At 47.1% G+C, this 15,107-nt stretch overlaps 1 protein-coding gene across 1 annotated transcript in view; it reads left to right on the forward strand.

The window, feature by feature from the left end:
• Positions 1-12,016, forward strand: part of PIGL (phosphatidylinositol glycan anchor biosynthesis, class L) — a gene marked incomplete at both ends in the record, with an annotated part of 43,263 nt that extends 31,247 nt beyond the window's left edge. The window contains 2 exons of the mRNA XM_009079910.1: positions 4,359-4,426; positions 11,985-12,016. Of these exons, the coding sequence (XP_009078158.1) occupies positions 4,359-4,426; positions 11,985-12,016 (100 nt within the window). The remainder of the gene's footprint in view (positions 1-4,358; positions 4,427-11,984) is intronic.
• Between the last annotated feature and the right edge of the window lie 3,091 nt (positions 12,017-15,107).

The following is a 15,107-nucleotide window of genomic DNA, read 5'->3' on the forward strand; positions in this document are numbered from 1 at the left end:
CAAGCACAAATTCCCACAGCAGGACACATCAGCAGTACCAAAGGCATCTCACCAGTACCAAAGCAGCTTCTTGGGACTGGTGGTAATGAACTCTGCTGGAAACTTGCATTATTCTAAGTGTCCCAAGTAATCACACAGGTCTCAGATGTTTGTTGTAATGCCATTCACTTAGGAACAGACCTAGTTTGCCAGCAACAGCAGGAGAAGCACCTAATTACCTTTGCTGAACATTCTGCAATTTAAAATTTCAGAGCTGTGAGCTACTCTTGGAGCATCTGTGCTGTCCTAAGCCAACAGCCTTGAAAAGTAAACTGAGTCCATTTTCCACTACTGTTGAAAATTGATAGAAATGGCCAAACATGTTAAAAGAGTCTTGTCAAAACGTAAACGAACAGTTTTGAGCACAACAGACTAACTCAGTGGAGTGACTGGAAGATGTGTATTGTTTTAGCTATCCCAGTGGGAAAACTTTCCCCAGTTCTCCCAGTAGTCACAGCATCGACAATGGTATCTTTGATTTACAGAACATGTGTGTCATCTGGCAGTGGAGAAGGGGCTGCAATTCCAAGGAAGGATTGCAAGGCAAGGAATCCCATTATGTTTTGTGTAGTTTTGTTCCATTGCGTGGTTACTCATTTGCTCAATTTCTCTGGAAATCCATGAGTAGCTCAATCTTTTTGACAGCTACAGGAACATATTTCATCCAAGCTCTCCATTAAATAGTGCAGACACAGAAATTAATGGTTGGTGTACTCAAAGCCAAAACTAATTTATAGACTTTGGAAATTATTTCCTGCCTGCTGGATTTATAAGCAAAGGCCAGTGTTGCTGGGAGAGGCAGCCAAGACTACTCTGTCTTGATCCAGATTAGAAAGTATTCGGTGTGTGAAAACAAGTTGCATAGTATTGTGTGAGCCCCAGGCAAGCTCTTGTTGCTCCTAAATCAGATACAAGAGTAATCTCCAAGCACACAAGAGATTTCAAGGGAGTTGAAGCATCACTGGTCTCTGTGAGGGTAAGTCAGGCCTATGAAACGATGCCCACTGGAAGGCCATGAGAAATGGAGTTGCTTGCCAAGGCATTTTAAGGGATGAACCTGCCTAAAAAGGCAAGAGACCCTTCTATCCCCAGCAGCAGATGTGTGCTCTGTTTGAAGCACTGCATGACACCAGAAAGAGGAGGGAGACCCACAGCTTTGAGTGCTTTTTCCCTCGGATGCACATGGTGTATAGAGATCGTGGACTCCAGAGCTCTCTGGAGTTTTCTCCTCTGCTAGTAATTGAGTAATTTCCTCTGTGCTCTCCCTTCTCCGGAAGGGATTTCTGGGCCTGTTTGTCTTGGCTGCTGCCCTGGCTTCCACTAGTGAAAGCTCCATTTCCTGAATACCAAGGTCACCCAGAAGAAAAACCAGCAACACCAACGGCAGCAGCTCCCATTTCAGAACAGGTGTGGGGAGGGAACTCCCTCTTGCCCTAAAGATTTCATTGAGCAATAATTTCCACATGAAGTATATTTACTACAGCCTTTTGCTCCCAGAGCTGGCTAAGCCTGTTTTTAACCCAGACAGTTTCAAGATGTTCAGGTTTTCTCATCCTGTCCTGATTGTTTGCTTGATTTCATCATCAGCCTGGTTCAGGCTCTGAGTTAAAAGCCAGCACAGCAGAGAGCTGCACTGAGTGGAAGAAGCAAATGCTCCCGTGTGAAAGTATCTTCAGCATGTGAGAAAGAAATTCAGATTCCTTATCAATGAAATGAATATCCTGGAGCCAGAAGAATATATTTACATGTCATTGCTCCCTGCTGCAAGTCACGAGCAGCACAGTGCTGCTGTGCAATCAGATTCCTGTTTAGACAACAGAGCTGGAAGCTAAACTGTGGGTCCAGAGTGTGCTGAGAGGGATCTCAGAAGGGGAAGAACCAGCATTTCAAAGGTGTTCTCTTTGCAGACAAAGTGAATGCCACCATGGCCAAGTCATTGTACTTGGAAATTTTTTTATTTGGAGAGGCAATTCAGGTGCAAATGTCCTAACAGTAAATTGGACAACATCAGTTGAAACTGAGCTCCCTGCAATCTCTTTAGCTGGTGCAGATGTTACATAAGCTCAGCAGCACTAAGAACAGCAGCTTCCATTTCAAAACAGATGGGGAGAAGGAAAACCTCCAAAGGTGTTTCTGAACAGATAATTTCCATGTCAAGAATATTTCTTAACCCAGCCTTGTGCTCCCACAGTTGGCCCGAGCCAGTTTTGTCAAAACAAAGATTAGTTTATTTAGTCTGCTCACTGTATTCTCTTATCTCAGTCTTCTGGTTTGTTCTCTTGTACCCTCCACAGAAGGAAAAATGTGTCTTTTGGCTTGCCTGGGTTTTTTTGCTTGGTTTCCTAAGGAAACAGGAATAATGCAATTGTATTTATATGTGTGCACATGCATGTTTCAAAAGACTTCAGAGCCCATTGGCTAATTTCAACCACATTTGCTGACAGGGTTGTAGTGAAGGAGTCTGAAAAATGCTCTGTTGGTACAGGTTACATGAAAGTCAGTGACCAGGAAGAAGAGACAAACCCTCTCTCTGTCCCCATTTAACAAAAAGTTTTAGTGCAAGTCCAGCCCTTGTCAGACTCAGTTATTCACCTGAATAGGAAGTTCTTCTGCCTGCAGTGAGTGGGGTATGTTGTCACCTTAGCAAAGTGCCACTCTAGGGAGGAGTGACTCGAGTGTGTTTTTCTTATCTGTAAAATACAGGGTGCTGTGCTCATTCCCTGAGACGTGCTGAATTTATTCATGTCTTTCCCAGATGAGCTGTTATCCATAGGGAGGGCTCAGCACCGTGGCAGGCCCTGCAGAGCTCCTGGGTAGTGCTGATGTACAGCAACAGCAGCCAAAGCTGAAGACATCATTTTTCTCCTTATAAAATAAGGATTGACCAGAAAATGCTTCTTTGTACCTGAAAGAAACCAAATTGGGTCCCAGCACTTCTGGCAGCAGAAGCAGAAGTGTTTGGTGGCAGTGTGACTGCAGCCACTGAGCAAAGTGGGAAGTCTAACTGTGGCCTGTTCTGGGTGGATGGGTTTATAAGCAGGATTGTCTGACGTTTGTGGGTCCTGAAGTGTTTCTTATCACTGTGTTTCCTTCTCCCTCTTTGCACAATATCCACTGTGTTTGAGAGAGCCTCTCCTGATGGAGGGTGGAGGAGCAAGTTGCAGGACAGGCAGGATGGCTTTTGATCTTCCCTTGATCTCTAACCCAGTGCCTCAGGCTCTGCAGGTGAAATAGATTTTGAGAAGGGAGCTGCAGTGACTAAGCAAGGCAGTAACATTTCCTTCCCTGAACAGAGAATAAGCTGGCAAGGAAGCAGACATTGACTGGAAGGTGGGGAGGTTATGATTTCTTCCTGGTCACAGAAGGCAGCTGTGGAAAGCTCTGCTGCTGGGCCTCTCCCAGAGCAAAACCTGAACTTTGGACTGTCACTTTCACCACCTGGAAGGAGAACCAGCACATATTCCCTGGCTGCTCTACACTTTATGCTGCCACTTTAGCTGCTAGGTTGGAAGTGGAAGCCTTGAAGTAGCCACTGCACAGCACCAGAGAGTGAGAGCCCTGAGGGTGGTGCTTCACCCCTGACACACTGTTGGTCACTCTAGGGGTAGGAGCCAGGGCTTTCTGTGCTTTGGGCAGTGACTTATTAGTGCTGTGTTCACACATTATTGCTGTGTTCTGAAGTTCCCATTTCTCCCTGCTGAGAATCGATGAACAATATGATCTCATTCAGGGAAGAGCCTGATTTGGTGGTACCAAAGTGCAGTCAGCTGATTCTTTCAAAAAGCTGATTCTCATATCAGATTGTTTTATCACAGTGCTGAAGCCTCATTACAGCCAGCACAGTTGTACATGATTGCATGGCTCTTGTTACAGCAGTATGTCCTGATTCACAGCACAGCAAACTATAGTTTGACCCTGTCATCCCCAGGCATTGTGGTATGTTCTCAGATCCAGGAGAGAGTGATTCATAGCACTGGACCTCTCGGGTCAGGAACACATTTGCCACAGATCACTTTGAAAAGTGACCTTTTGGCCTGATAATAAGTAACAAGTGCATCCTGCCAGTGGGAACACAATTTTTGTCATCTTTCTGTTGTTTGAGCTGTTAGACTGTGTAGTCATCTAGTTGCAGAGTGGCTTGTTTGTTTAGTTGTATTTCTGTGGCATGATGAGTTCACACACAAGGCCTCATTGTGCAACACAAAAACAACTCATTAGGCACAAATGGGCTGGGACAGAGCTGTGTTAGATGTCACAGTTGGGAACTGCACAGTCTCCTCCTTCTTCTAAATGGTTCTTCTTCTGTGGTTTTGTTGCAGGTGGTGACCTTTGATGCAAGAGGAGTGAGTGGCCATGCTAACCACATTTCTCTTTACTCTGCTGTAAGGTACAGTGTTCTCCTTCCATGGATGTCTCCCTGTAGTGCTGCAGAGTGAACGTGGTGTTTGTGTGTAAGCAGAACCAAAAGCAATATTGATTTCACTGCCATAACTGAGTGCCAGGCTGTGGGACACAGTCCTGTTTGGAGAAACTGTCACAGCTCTGCAAATGACCTACAGCATGTCTTAGTATTCCACCAGCTGGTCCTTTGCCAGTCTCCCTTTCACTGGGCCCTCTTTGCTCTTCCTGTCCCTTATCCCACTAAAATATGCCACAGGTCACTTTGCACTTCTGGTTTGAGGAGTGTGTGAATAGCTGATGCCTGAGCTGGTGGTAGTTGGGTTTTGGAAAGTTCTGCACCATTGTTCCTGAGGGTGTTGCCTTCCCGTCCAGGTACCTGAATTGATCCCTCTAACCCAAGGACGTTATTTACCACTCTTAGGAAGAGCCAATTCATTCCTTCACCACTCAGTTCCTTACATTCTGAGACCCTCTGTGTCCATGCTGTGATGTGGAAAGGTTGCTAGACAAAAATCTCTGTATTAAAATCACCCAAATTCTGCTGGCAAGACAGTTACTCTATTGTACTTTAACCCTTTGCTCATTGAGACCTCACTGTGTCCTAGAGGGATCTCCTCCAGAGCTGCCCCTGCCTTTCCCAGGCATGAGAAAAACTCTTTGCAAGTATAGTTCGTATTTTTAGCACCCATTTATTTTCTGAATCATCTGTGCAATTCAAATAACTCTTCTGCCTTTCCTCATCACAGTGATTTGTCTTTCTCCTTTGCCTAGAGAAAGCTCAGTGCCATGGGACCCATAGTGGGACCTACTGAGCTCCTCTGGGAAGAAGCTGAAAGTCTTTGATGCTATCTGATGGCTGGAATTCAGTGTTAGAGGGGATTGTGGCTTCTCCCAGCAGCTTCTGAAACAGCCTAACAGGAGAGAGGGTGGAGTTAAAGCAAATAGTGTTTGTTTGGGCTAAGTGGGGAGATGCTTGTTGGCACTGTTATCTGAGGAGCAGAGGTTGATGCCTAATGCTCACACCATTGGCACAGAGGGACTAGAGAGCTTCCAGCTGCCTGGACCTGTGTTTGCACAGGGATTGCTGCATGAGCTGCAAATAGGAACACAGGGCAGGTGGTTGGGTGTCCCCTACATCCTGAAGAGATCATGGGAAGACAAACTAGCAACTGAGTTATGTATGAGAAAGTTACAGAAAACTGATTTTGATCCCAACTCCACTGTTGCCTTCCTTTGTGGCTGTGCTTTAGGTTTCCTGTGTGTGCAGTGGGGATCTAACCCTCTTTGTGCCTCAGAGCATGTTGCTAGGAAGTATCCATTGTCTGCAAGCCCCTTGAACTCAGACCTTTGCATTAGTCCTACAGCAGAGCATTGTCCTGGGCTGATGAGATCCATGCTGATAGGGACACCAGAGCATGAGCAGTTCTCATTAACTAAGGGCTAGTTTGTGTCTTGTGTCTCTTCCAGTCCTGAATCAGCAGAAATGGGCATGGTGGCCCTGTGAGCTGCATGTGGCAGGAGTGACGCTGTGGCCACTGAAAGGTTAAGTTTATTTTTAGTGCCTGCCTTGCCCTCATTATTTTTCAGTTTGTGTTATGGAGGAAGTAGAGCGTGACTGTGTCACTCCTGACTCCCAGTGCCCTGATGAGTTCTCACATGTTGGCCAGTACGGGCAGCACTGGGAGCATATGCTGGGGCTTCTCCTGTCCCCAGCAGAGCTCTGCAGAGCAGCAGTCGCTGCCCCTGGGGCCCCAGAGCTACCTGGCAAGAAAAAGGCAAATGAACTCTCCCCTCCAGGTATCATGTGCGATGTATTTATTAACCATCTTTAAACAAGGTCTGCAGGGTTCTGCCTCCATTGTGACTCTGAGTGGAAAGGATGAAGGAGAGGGCTGGTGTAGCTCCTGTGGATGTTCCCAGTCTGTGAGAGAGAGATTTGTGCCCACTACCCATGACATTACTTTCTGCAAGAGCAAGGGTAGAACACTCTGTGTTCCCTCCCACAGCTCCTCACTTCAGGAGGTACAAATTATTGACCAGCTTCAAGGAATAAAACAGCTCAGGAAGTGGTCATAGCTGAGCAGATGCTCAGTGTTGCCTGCTAAGGGCATAAATATTGTTCCCAGTGTCTGGAGCAGAGGTTATGTTCAAAGGAGCAGGAACTGTTCAGAAGAAATGAGCTCTTTGCCTTGCAGCAACCTTCCTCCTGACAGCTTGCAGGAGTCCAGCTGCTGCTGTGTGCTGTCGGATCTGGGAGGGACTGTGAAATGCCAAGGTTTGAGGGTGGATTTGTTCTTCTGCAAGGGAAAAAATAAGAAAAAACAGGATGGGAGAGGAACACAAATTGCTATTTGATTTCAGTCTCCCCCGGGAGTATTTCTGTTCTGGCTTCCAGACGGAAAAAAACCCAACCCAAACCCAAGAAAAACTCACTGTAGCAAAGCAGGGAGAACTGGAAGCAATCCTGCAGCTCTGCTTCTTTCCCCATCACCTTGATTTGGCAACATCATTCTCTCTTATCCCCCAAAACAGGAGCTTTGCCTGTGGCTAAGACAGCATGGATCCTTTTCACTCATCCACAAGGAAGAGCAGGTCTTGAGTGCCATCCAGGTCACTTTACTGCCCCCTCAGCATTTGGCCATTCTCTAGGCACTGCAGCAATAAGCTTGGTAAATACGACGTGACAGGAATATCTGAGAACCTCTCTCCTGCACTTTGAAATGACAATATTTGTGCTCAGCTCACATGGAATATCAGGGTGGTTTAGTTTTGCATGAGTCATTGTGCATTTTGATTTTAACCCTCCTGCCCAGGAGCCTGACAGGTGGGGGCTGTGGGGATTGTTGTTGGGTTTGTTGTTTGCTTAGGATGGGGAACAGGAATGGTCTTTATGAGGAGGAGGGAGGACTGTACCACTTGTTTTCTTCAGTGAGCTATCAAACCTATTTCATCCCAGCTAGAACAGAAAAGAATAGTCTTGTCTGGTTAGGGCAGAGCAAACTGAGTGGAAAATAGGAGCTGCTATATTTAACCACTGTGCATTATGTTGTTATAGCAACTGCATCCATAAAACTTCTATCAATGATGCCATATAAAAAGCTACATCAAGGAATCATTAGCTGAGCCTATTCTCGTCAATTCCATTTGGAAAAACACCTTTCAGTCCTGCAGGATGTTTTTTAGCATTCACCAGCTCAGTGGTAGGTTGTAAATGAGGCTGTGCAGAGGTAATGTTTGGGAGCTTAGTGCTTTATCACTCTGGAGTTGATTGTGATGCAGCCTGAGTGCCACCGATGCCTTGTTGCTCTTCCATGTCCCAGCCTGGCTGCTGAATGCCCCAGTTCTCAATGCCATGGGACACAGCATTGTGCAGAAGGGCTGCTCTGGGGCTCCCTGAAAGAGGAGGGTTGGTTAAATGCCAGTTTCAAATCCATGTGTGGAAACAATGAGCAGAGCACTGTCCAGCCAAATCCCACACACTCGGTGGGTCCCGTTCTCAAGAGCCACCAACTGCACTGCAGCCCAACAAAGCACAGTTCTGCCTGTGCTGTGTTCCCAAGGCCAGGTCTTAAAGGATGTGTTGAGCAGGGAGGAAGCTGTTTTTGGAGTGATTAGCTTGATAATAGTGAATGATATCCCATTTACCATTTTTAGTTGATGCCTTCTTACCGTGCGGGGCTGGAATGGGACTCTGATCTCTCCTTCCTTTCAGCAGCTGTAGCCCATGCACTTCTAATTTCTTTAACTGATCTTAAATGTCCCAGAGGAGCTTATGAGTGGTGGCTGTGGTTGCACCCAGACTGCCCCCATAAGGTCGAGACAGAATTATCCTCTGCTGTTTATCCTTGGAGATTTCCCCTCAGAGGATTCTGCCCTATGCCTGGCATATATCCCATAGCTGGGTACGTTGTCCTAGATTTTAGCTCATTCCTTTACCCTTGCTCCCTCCTTCCTTAATCTGACTAAATTCATTCATCCCAGTGCCCTTCCATGACACTGTTGAGAGCCATTAGGATTAAAGTTGAGCAAGGGACATCAGCACCTCAGGGATTCCCCCCACCAAAGGAATTTTTTTCCCAAAGAAACAGCCTCCAGGGATGTCCTTCCCAGCTGCTAGCAGCGAGTGGAGCAGTGACACTGCACATTATTCTCCCAGCCAGTGCAGGGCCCAAAGCACAGAGCCACAGAACAGCTCTGTCAGCTGGAAGATCTCTGCATTGCCACTGGCAGAACCATCTCTTGCCACTGCAACACGCTGAGTACAGAGAGCCTGAGCAGTGTTTTACAAACTGCATGTTGCTACACGGTGTAGCTCAGGGTGCATGGAAATGGAGCCAGAAAGTCCAGTTAGGGAGGGAGGAGGTGTTCCAGAGAGCAAACACTCAGCATCTGGCAAGTATATCCTATAATGTCTCTGTGATTCCTAGGAGACTGGCTGTTCTTCCTTCTCCACATCTGTTTCATCAGATTAATCAGGCAGATTAGAGGTTGGGATTCTAAATGGAGCCCCAGCACATCTTTAAGACATTCACTCTCTGCCATGCTCTCCAGAATTGCATTTCCCCAGTGCTCCACAGCAGCCAGCACAGTCAGATCAGTGAAGGGTTTTGCCTTTAGCATGGGAGAGTGTTTGGAGAGTGAAGTCATTGAATTCGATGAACAACTTGTCATCAGATAGAACATCACCAAAACTGTAACCCACCCACTGGGACATCAGTCCTGCTTCTACCCCAGAGGAGTTCTGTGTTCCCTGGGACTGAGGGTTCAGCTCCATCTTGACTTGGTTCTCACTGCCATCATGGGAAGGTGTCAGAGGTCAGTGCCATGTAGGAGCTACCACACTCACTTTGCTGACATCTTTCCTTGAGGATGACTGAGTAAAGACAGGGAATTTGGGAGCAAGCTCAGTCCTGCAATTTGCAGAGTGAGAGCTGTTGGGCCACTTCAGGTTTTGTGCCGAGCAGATGTAGCTGAGAGCTGCAGGCAGCAGTGGTTGGTGCCTTCAGACATCTCATGGCCCTGTGGGGTTCATTGCAGAGGGTCTCACTCTCCCTCACTTGTGGATCTGAACCTACCATGGGTGTAATAGAGAGGGTACAGTGAGAGGTGCCCTGTAATCACCACCTCTGGCACTTGGTGGGTGGGAACAAGCCACCTTAGGTCACTTTATGTTTAAAAAGAATTATAAAAGTCTCTCCGGGAAAAAACCCAAACACCCACATTGGAAAAAGCTCCTGAAAAAGAGGCTGTTTGTGTTTGACTTCTTGAGATTGGATGCCAAACTCTTTCATTTCGCCCAAACCACAGCAAGTCCAATCTGTAAAACAACATTCCCAAAATGGCAACAACAGAGAGCTGCAACCTCTCCCCTACTTGGAAGTGTCCCATGGAGACACTCCAGCAGGGTGGAGATGGGAGCGAGAAGATGGATTTGGGAGAGGATTGGCTCGTTTTGGGACCGTGTGCAGGAGGTAGAGTTTTGGGTTTCTTTCTCTCTCTCCGCAACCAGAGTTCATTGCCATTTCTTGCCTGAGAAATACAAAGGAGCAAGGCTGCAATTCCTCTGCAGCACGGAGCTGGGTGGAGCTCTGCACTGAGCCTTGCTGAGTACTGAAGTGTTTGCATCCAGGCAAAAAGGATGAGGAGAGATGCAGTTTCTCCTGCCTGTTCTTCCAGACGAGTGACAGGTCTGCTGGCAGCAGCTCTGAGGACCTTTCAGTAACCAAAATACAATTTGTGTCTCCCTGAACCCGTATACAAGCACAAACTCCTTCACCTGCTGCTGCATCAAACTTTCCTTCCCTGCTGAAGGTGCTCTCTGCTCCTGCTGCTGATCTCTTGCTCCTGTTTCTAGTGACAGGAGTGGTTATTATTAGTTCCCTCTTGGAGCAGCTCAGTTAGAGCTTTGAAGATGCCTCCATGGCAGAGCAGCACACTCAGAACAGACACTAGGCCTTCAGATAGTTTGCCAGATTTCACAACCACTCAGTGCTTTATCTCTCCAAGCTTGTTCTAAAATGTTCCCACCCTGCTAGCTGTACCAAGTGCTGAATCACTTCTTTGGGTGGCCAGATTCTAGTTGTGGGGGAAGAAACCTCTGGCAGAAAAGCAGAGCTGACATTAAGGGAGATACTTAAGCCTTCCTCCCCCTCACCACCCCCAAAAAATCACTGGTAATGTTTACAGGGCAACATTTAACAAGCTTTGTCAGAGCAGTAAGGCTTGAGTGGTGGGGTAGAAGGTGGCCAAGTCAGTATTCCAAAGCCATTGTTTAGCAGGATATGGTATTACTTGCAGAGCTTTGGCTCTGGAGCAGAGGAGACCATTGGCAGGAGAAGCTGTTGGAGGCATATGTTTTCTGATTGCTGTTTGAGTTCTGCCATGACCTGCATTTCTGGCTTGACTTTTGCTTTGAATTGTGTTGGGTATTCATTACTCCATGCTTCCTATTTTGTCTAGGCCTGTGTAGCTAATCCTTTTCCTTGAACTTAAGCAATAGCCAGAGATAATCCCAGTTTGAAAGTGACTGGAGAAACAGAGCAGTTTACATATAATGCATGTTTTATCCTGGTTGATTTACACATGAGCTGTCACATTGTCCTTCGTTAAAAACACCACTGTAAGATGATAACAATCTCTTTAAATATTACACAGGGTTAAATAACTTTTCCTTTTTTGATTTCCTTTCTCCTTTTGGCAAATGTTCCATTGTTTGGATTTTTTTTTGCTCATGGAAGAGCAGGGCTGGGTGTGGGACAGCCCTGAGTGCCATCTGCTGGAGACCTGCTGCCTCCCAGCCCTGCCGTGGGCCAAATCTGGGGGCGATGCAGATGGGGCTGTCAGCATCAGTGCTCCCAAGCCATGAACCACAGGCTAGAGCAGGAAAACCAAGAGAATTCAAAAGAAATTGAAGTTAACACCCTTCGATGCCTTCACCATAAACAGGATCATTTACTTGCACTTCCTAATGGAAGTCCCATCAGTGTTCACATCTCCTGCACTGTTCTGTTTCCAAGGGATGAAGTTTTGCTGCAGACTTCCCAGAACAAAGTCATGAAACGATCAAAGTCTTAGTGAGCAAAAAAGTCAGAGCAGCTTCTCAGATGTCCCAGTGCCAGCGTGGGTTGGAAAGAGAGAAGCTGGTCCCCAGAGAGGAGCTGTCACTGAGGCAATGTCTCTGGCCAGCAGACCTTGGGCTTTAAAGACCAATGCTCCCAGGGGTGAATAGCCTTTGGCAGCCTCTTGTACTTTCCCTTAGTGCAACTTGAGAAGTTTGAGAGCATGTTGGGTTTATGGAGCTTATTTGTGCTGTGTCCCAGCAGCCAGGATGAGGAAAGGAATGGCAGAATAGTGTGAGGAGTGAGGCTAACCACTGCCTGATGTGTGTATCCAGTGTCAGCTCCTGAAGCTTCTTACAAGACTGGCCGTTGTAAATGTGTGTGTGTTAAGAAAAGAGTTGGTTTAGCATACAGAATCTATACCAGTAAAATCAGGGTTTCAGTAGCTCTATTGAGTGTTGACCCTCATGTATCTCTCCTTCACAGGTACCTGCATTCAGAGAGGAAGTTACCTGAAGGTATGTCACCTTACGTTCTTGACCACTGGGCAGTGTTTTACATGAATGTTCTGTCCAGGGTTCCAACTGCATAACTCACCTCTTCCTTGCCATTTTATCTCCCTGCAATTTTTCACCAGCTCAGGCTTCTCTACCCTCACTTTTCTGTCCTTTGGGGTTGTCCTGTCTCAGTGGTGTGATTCAGTGTCTGGCCTGTGCCTCTTGCTGTCTTGGATGAACATGAGTGCTATTTCCAGGTCTCTCAGCTTAGTCACAGAGGTTTGGGGCACATCTTAGTTACAAGCCTTTGCTTTTTTTTCATGAAAAAAGCATGGAAACCATTACCAGCTCAGTCTGAAATGTTTGCATGTACCCAGTTAAGTTGCCATCAAATTATGCTCAGGAAAGGTATCTGAAATCTGCAGTGGCACAGCAAATTGTAGTGGCTTCTTTCACCTGTACATGAGTAAAAATTCCTGAGAAACTGTACAAGCAGGGAAAGGAAAGAAAGTACAGAAGCAGGTTGCTCCTGACCTGCTTTTCCAGCTGCTGTCCCAGAGCAGAGCTGCAGCCTTTATCTCTAGCAAACAGTGCCTGACTCAGGGACAAATGTGTGGGACTAGTTTAAGCCAAAGCTTTCAGCTGTTTGGACAGAGCATAGGAAGGTGGCTCAGCCAGGCCCTCCCAGTCAACCTCCTGCTCCCTCAGCAGCCATCCAGGCTGTGTTTCTTTAATGCTAATTCCCAAATCTTTGTGGGATTTGAATGAGTCACAGCAAATCAGTTTTAATTCTCTGCTAGCAGGAAGCTGCGGACCAAGTTCTAATGAGAGAGTGTGAGCCAAGATGGCAGAATGCCCTTTAGCTGAGTTCTGACTCGAGTCTCTTCAGTTCCACAGTCTATGGAAGAGGAGAATTAATGCCAACTTACTTCCAAGGACCTTTTCTTTGTTCAGCTTTGGGAGGCAGCAGAGCTCTGTGTGAGTACAGAGAAAGGACAAGGACCTGCAGTGGTGGATGTCACCACTGGCTGTCAGGCCCTATCTACATTGAACAACTTTCATGTGCTGCTCATGCAGGTTTGTTAGATTCACTATGGTCCTGAATATGGGCTGTGCCTCAGATTCGTTCAGGTTTGAAACAGACCCATGTAGAGAGACCATTTCCATTTCTCTAGCAGCATCAAGAGACTCCTGGAGCTCTGTGAAAGCCTTGCTGCTCTGATTACATCACATCTGACATGACCTACAAACACCAAAGGAACGGGGAGCTCCCATGCTGCTGCTTACGCTAAGCCTTTCCAAATATAGTCCCAGTCTCATTGAAATTCCCAGTATTTATAATTTGATCTGGCAGGCATGCAGGGCTGTGCATCAGAGGGGCTTAATGAAACAAGAGTGATGCTGGGATTGAGGCTGTCTGGATAGAGCTGAAAGGCATGTTCAGGCCATGGAAATGTGCTGCTTTCCTGTTGGTAAGAAGGAACTGTTTGTGGGTGAACCTGTGTAAGCCCATGTGATCAGGGAATCCACAGAAAATCTCTCTGCAAATGCAAAAGCCAAGCTAAGCCTTGCATTGCCTCAGTGATATGCAAATGAGCACCCTAAATATCCTGCTTTGCTTTCTAATGCCTTTAGCCAGCATAAACACAACAGGCTTTTTATAATCTGTAATCAAATTCTCCAGCCTGGGCACAGACACATGGGCTTGTTTCAAGAAGCCAAGACAGCTGCTGGAAATGCTTCCACCCCTGCTACTGGCCCCATCCAGCTATAACCAGTGCTCTTCCAAAAGAACTGGTCTGCTTCCGTCTGTCAGGAGCAGTGCAGGCTGCAGCACATGGATCTGCTCAGGAGCTCCTCATTCTAGGCATACTTGCTGCCTAAGTGACTTGGAAGTAGAAAGCCAAGCCGAGCAAGCTGCAGGCTTCACACACTTCTATTCTAGGCCTAATCCATGAGCTATATTGATCTTGCCCTTTCTGCCAACCTAGAGAGGTTGTATTACACTGCTAATCCCATCCTGCCCAGGTCACAGTCACAACAGGCTCTGAAAAGCTTCACCTGCTGGTGTCACAGGAGTAGACTCTCAATGGCAGCACTGCACTTACCCTGCTTGGCAGCCTGTTTCTTTGAGTCCTTTTTCATCTCTGCCTGGACTGTACATTCCTTCCTTGCTTCATTTCATCTCACGTTCCCATGCAGAGTAGCTTTTGCTGTCAGCATGTGGAGGTCTTTGTCATACCACTGACACAGAAGGCTCTTACAGTGCCCTTCATTTTGGAGGCTGAATGCCACTGCTTTGCCTGATCTGACTGAAGAAAGCCCAGGAAGTCAGACCCATCAATACTGAACTCACTGGTGGTGGAGTTGAGCCCTTATTGCTGAGCTTTGAGGAACAGAAGGGCATAATTGCTGCATGAATTAATATTTCTTAGGGAAAAAATGATGAGGAAAGGGAGAGCATGTTTGGTTAACAGAGCAGCCCAGGCTTCAGAGAGCAGTGGTGGGTAACCCTGTGCCAGGCCTCTCCGCCATCATTGCAAGTAGGAGTTCAGGTGGCATTGCCAGAGTCCATTAACCATCTGGGAAAGGAAAGATTCACTGTCCTGTGCTTGCTCTAGCCCCATCCTCCTGTGGTTGAGAAACAAAGAGGTGGCCAGTGGGAATGCTGACAAGAGCAAGAGGATCCACATCTATTCCTTAGTATGGTGGCACCGTTCAGCACTGTACCACCTCTGACACTACCCCCAGCAGCAGCCCAGAGCATCTCTGCAGAGAAGGAGAAAAAGTGGTTCATCACAAGTTTTCTTCCAAGTCTGCTATTTGAAAACAAGTCTGTAGTGGGAGGAAAAGAACCATCAGGGCACTTCTGTGGGTATCTTGTCCCTGCAGAGCATCCTTTGCACTAGCAGCTGAAACCTGATGGCAGCTAAACAGCCCTTGCCATGCTGTCACTTGTCAGGGTGTGCTGAGAGTGAGACGAGGGCTCAGGTTGGTGTCAGGAGGTGGCTTGGGGGCCGAGCTGGTCCCACAGCTGCATCCCACAGCTGATCACACCGCAGCATCCCACTGCTGATCCCACAGCTGCATCCCACAGCAGCATCCCACTGCT

Source organism: Acanthisitta chloris, unplaced genomic scaffold (genome assembly GCF_000695815.1).
Source record: "Acanthisitta chloris isolate BGI_N310 unplaced genomic scaffold, ASM69581v1 scaffold28238, whole genome shotgun sequence".
Taxonomy (NCBI): Eukaryota; Metazoa; Chordata; class Aves; order Passeriformes; family Acanthisittidae; genus Acanthisitta; species Acanthisitta chloris.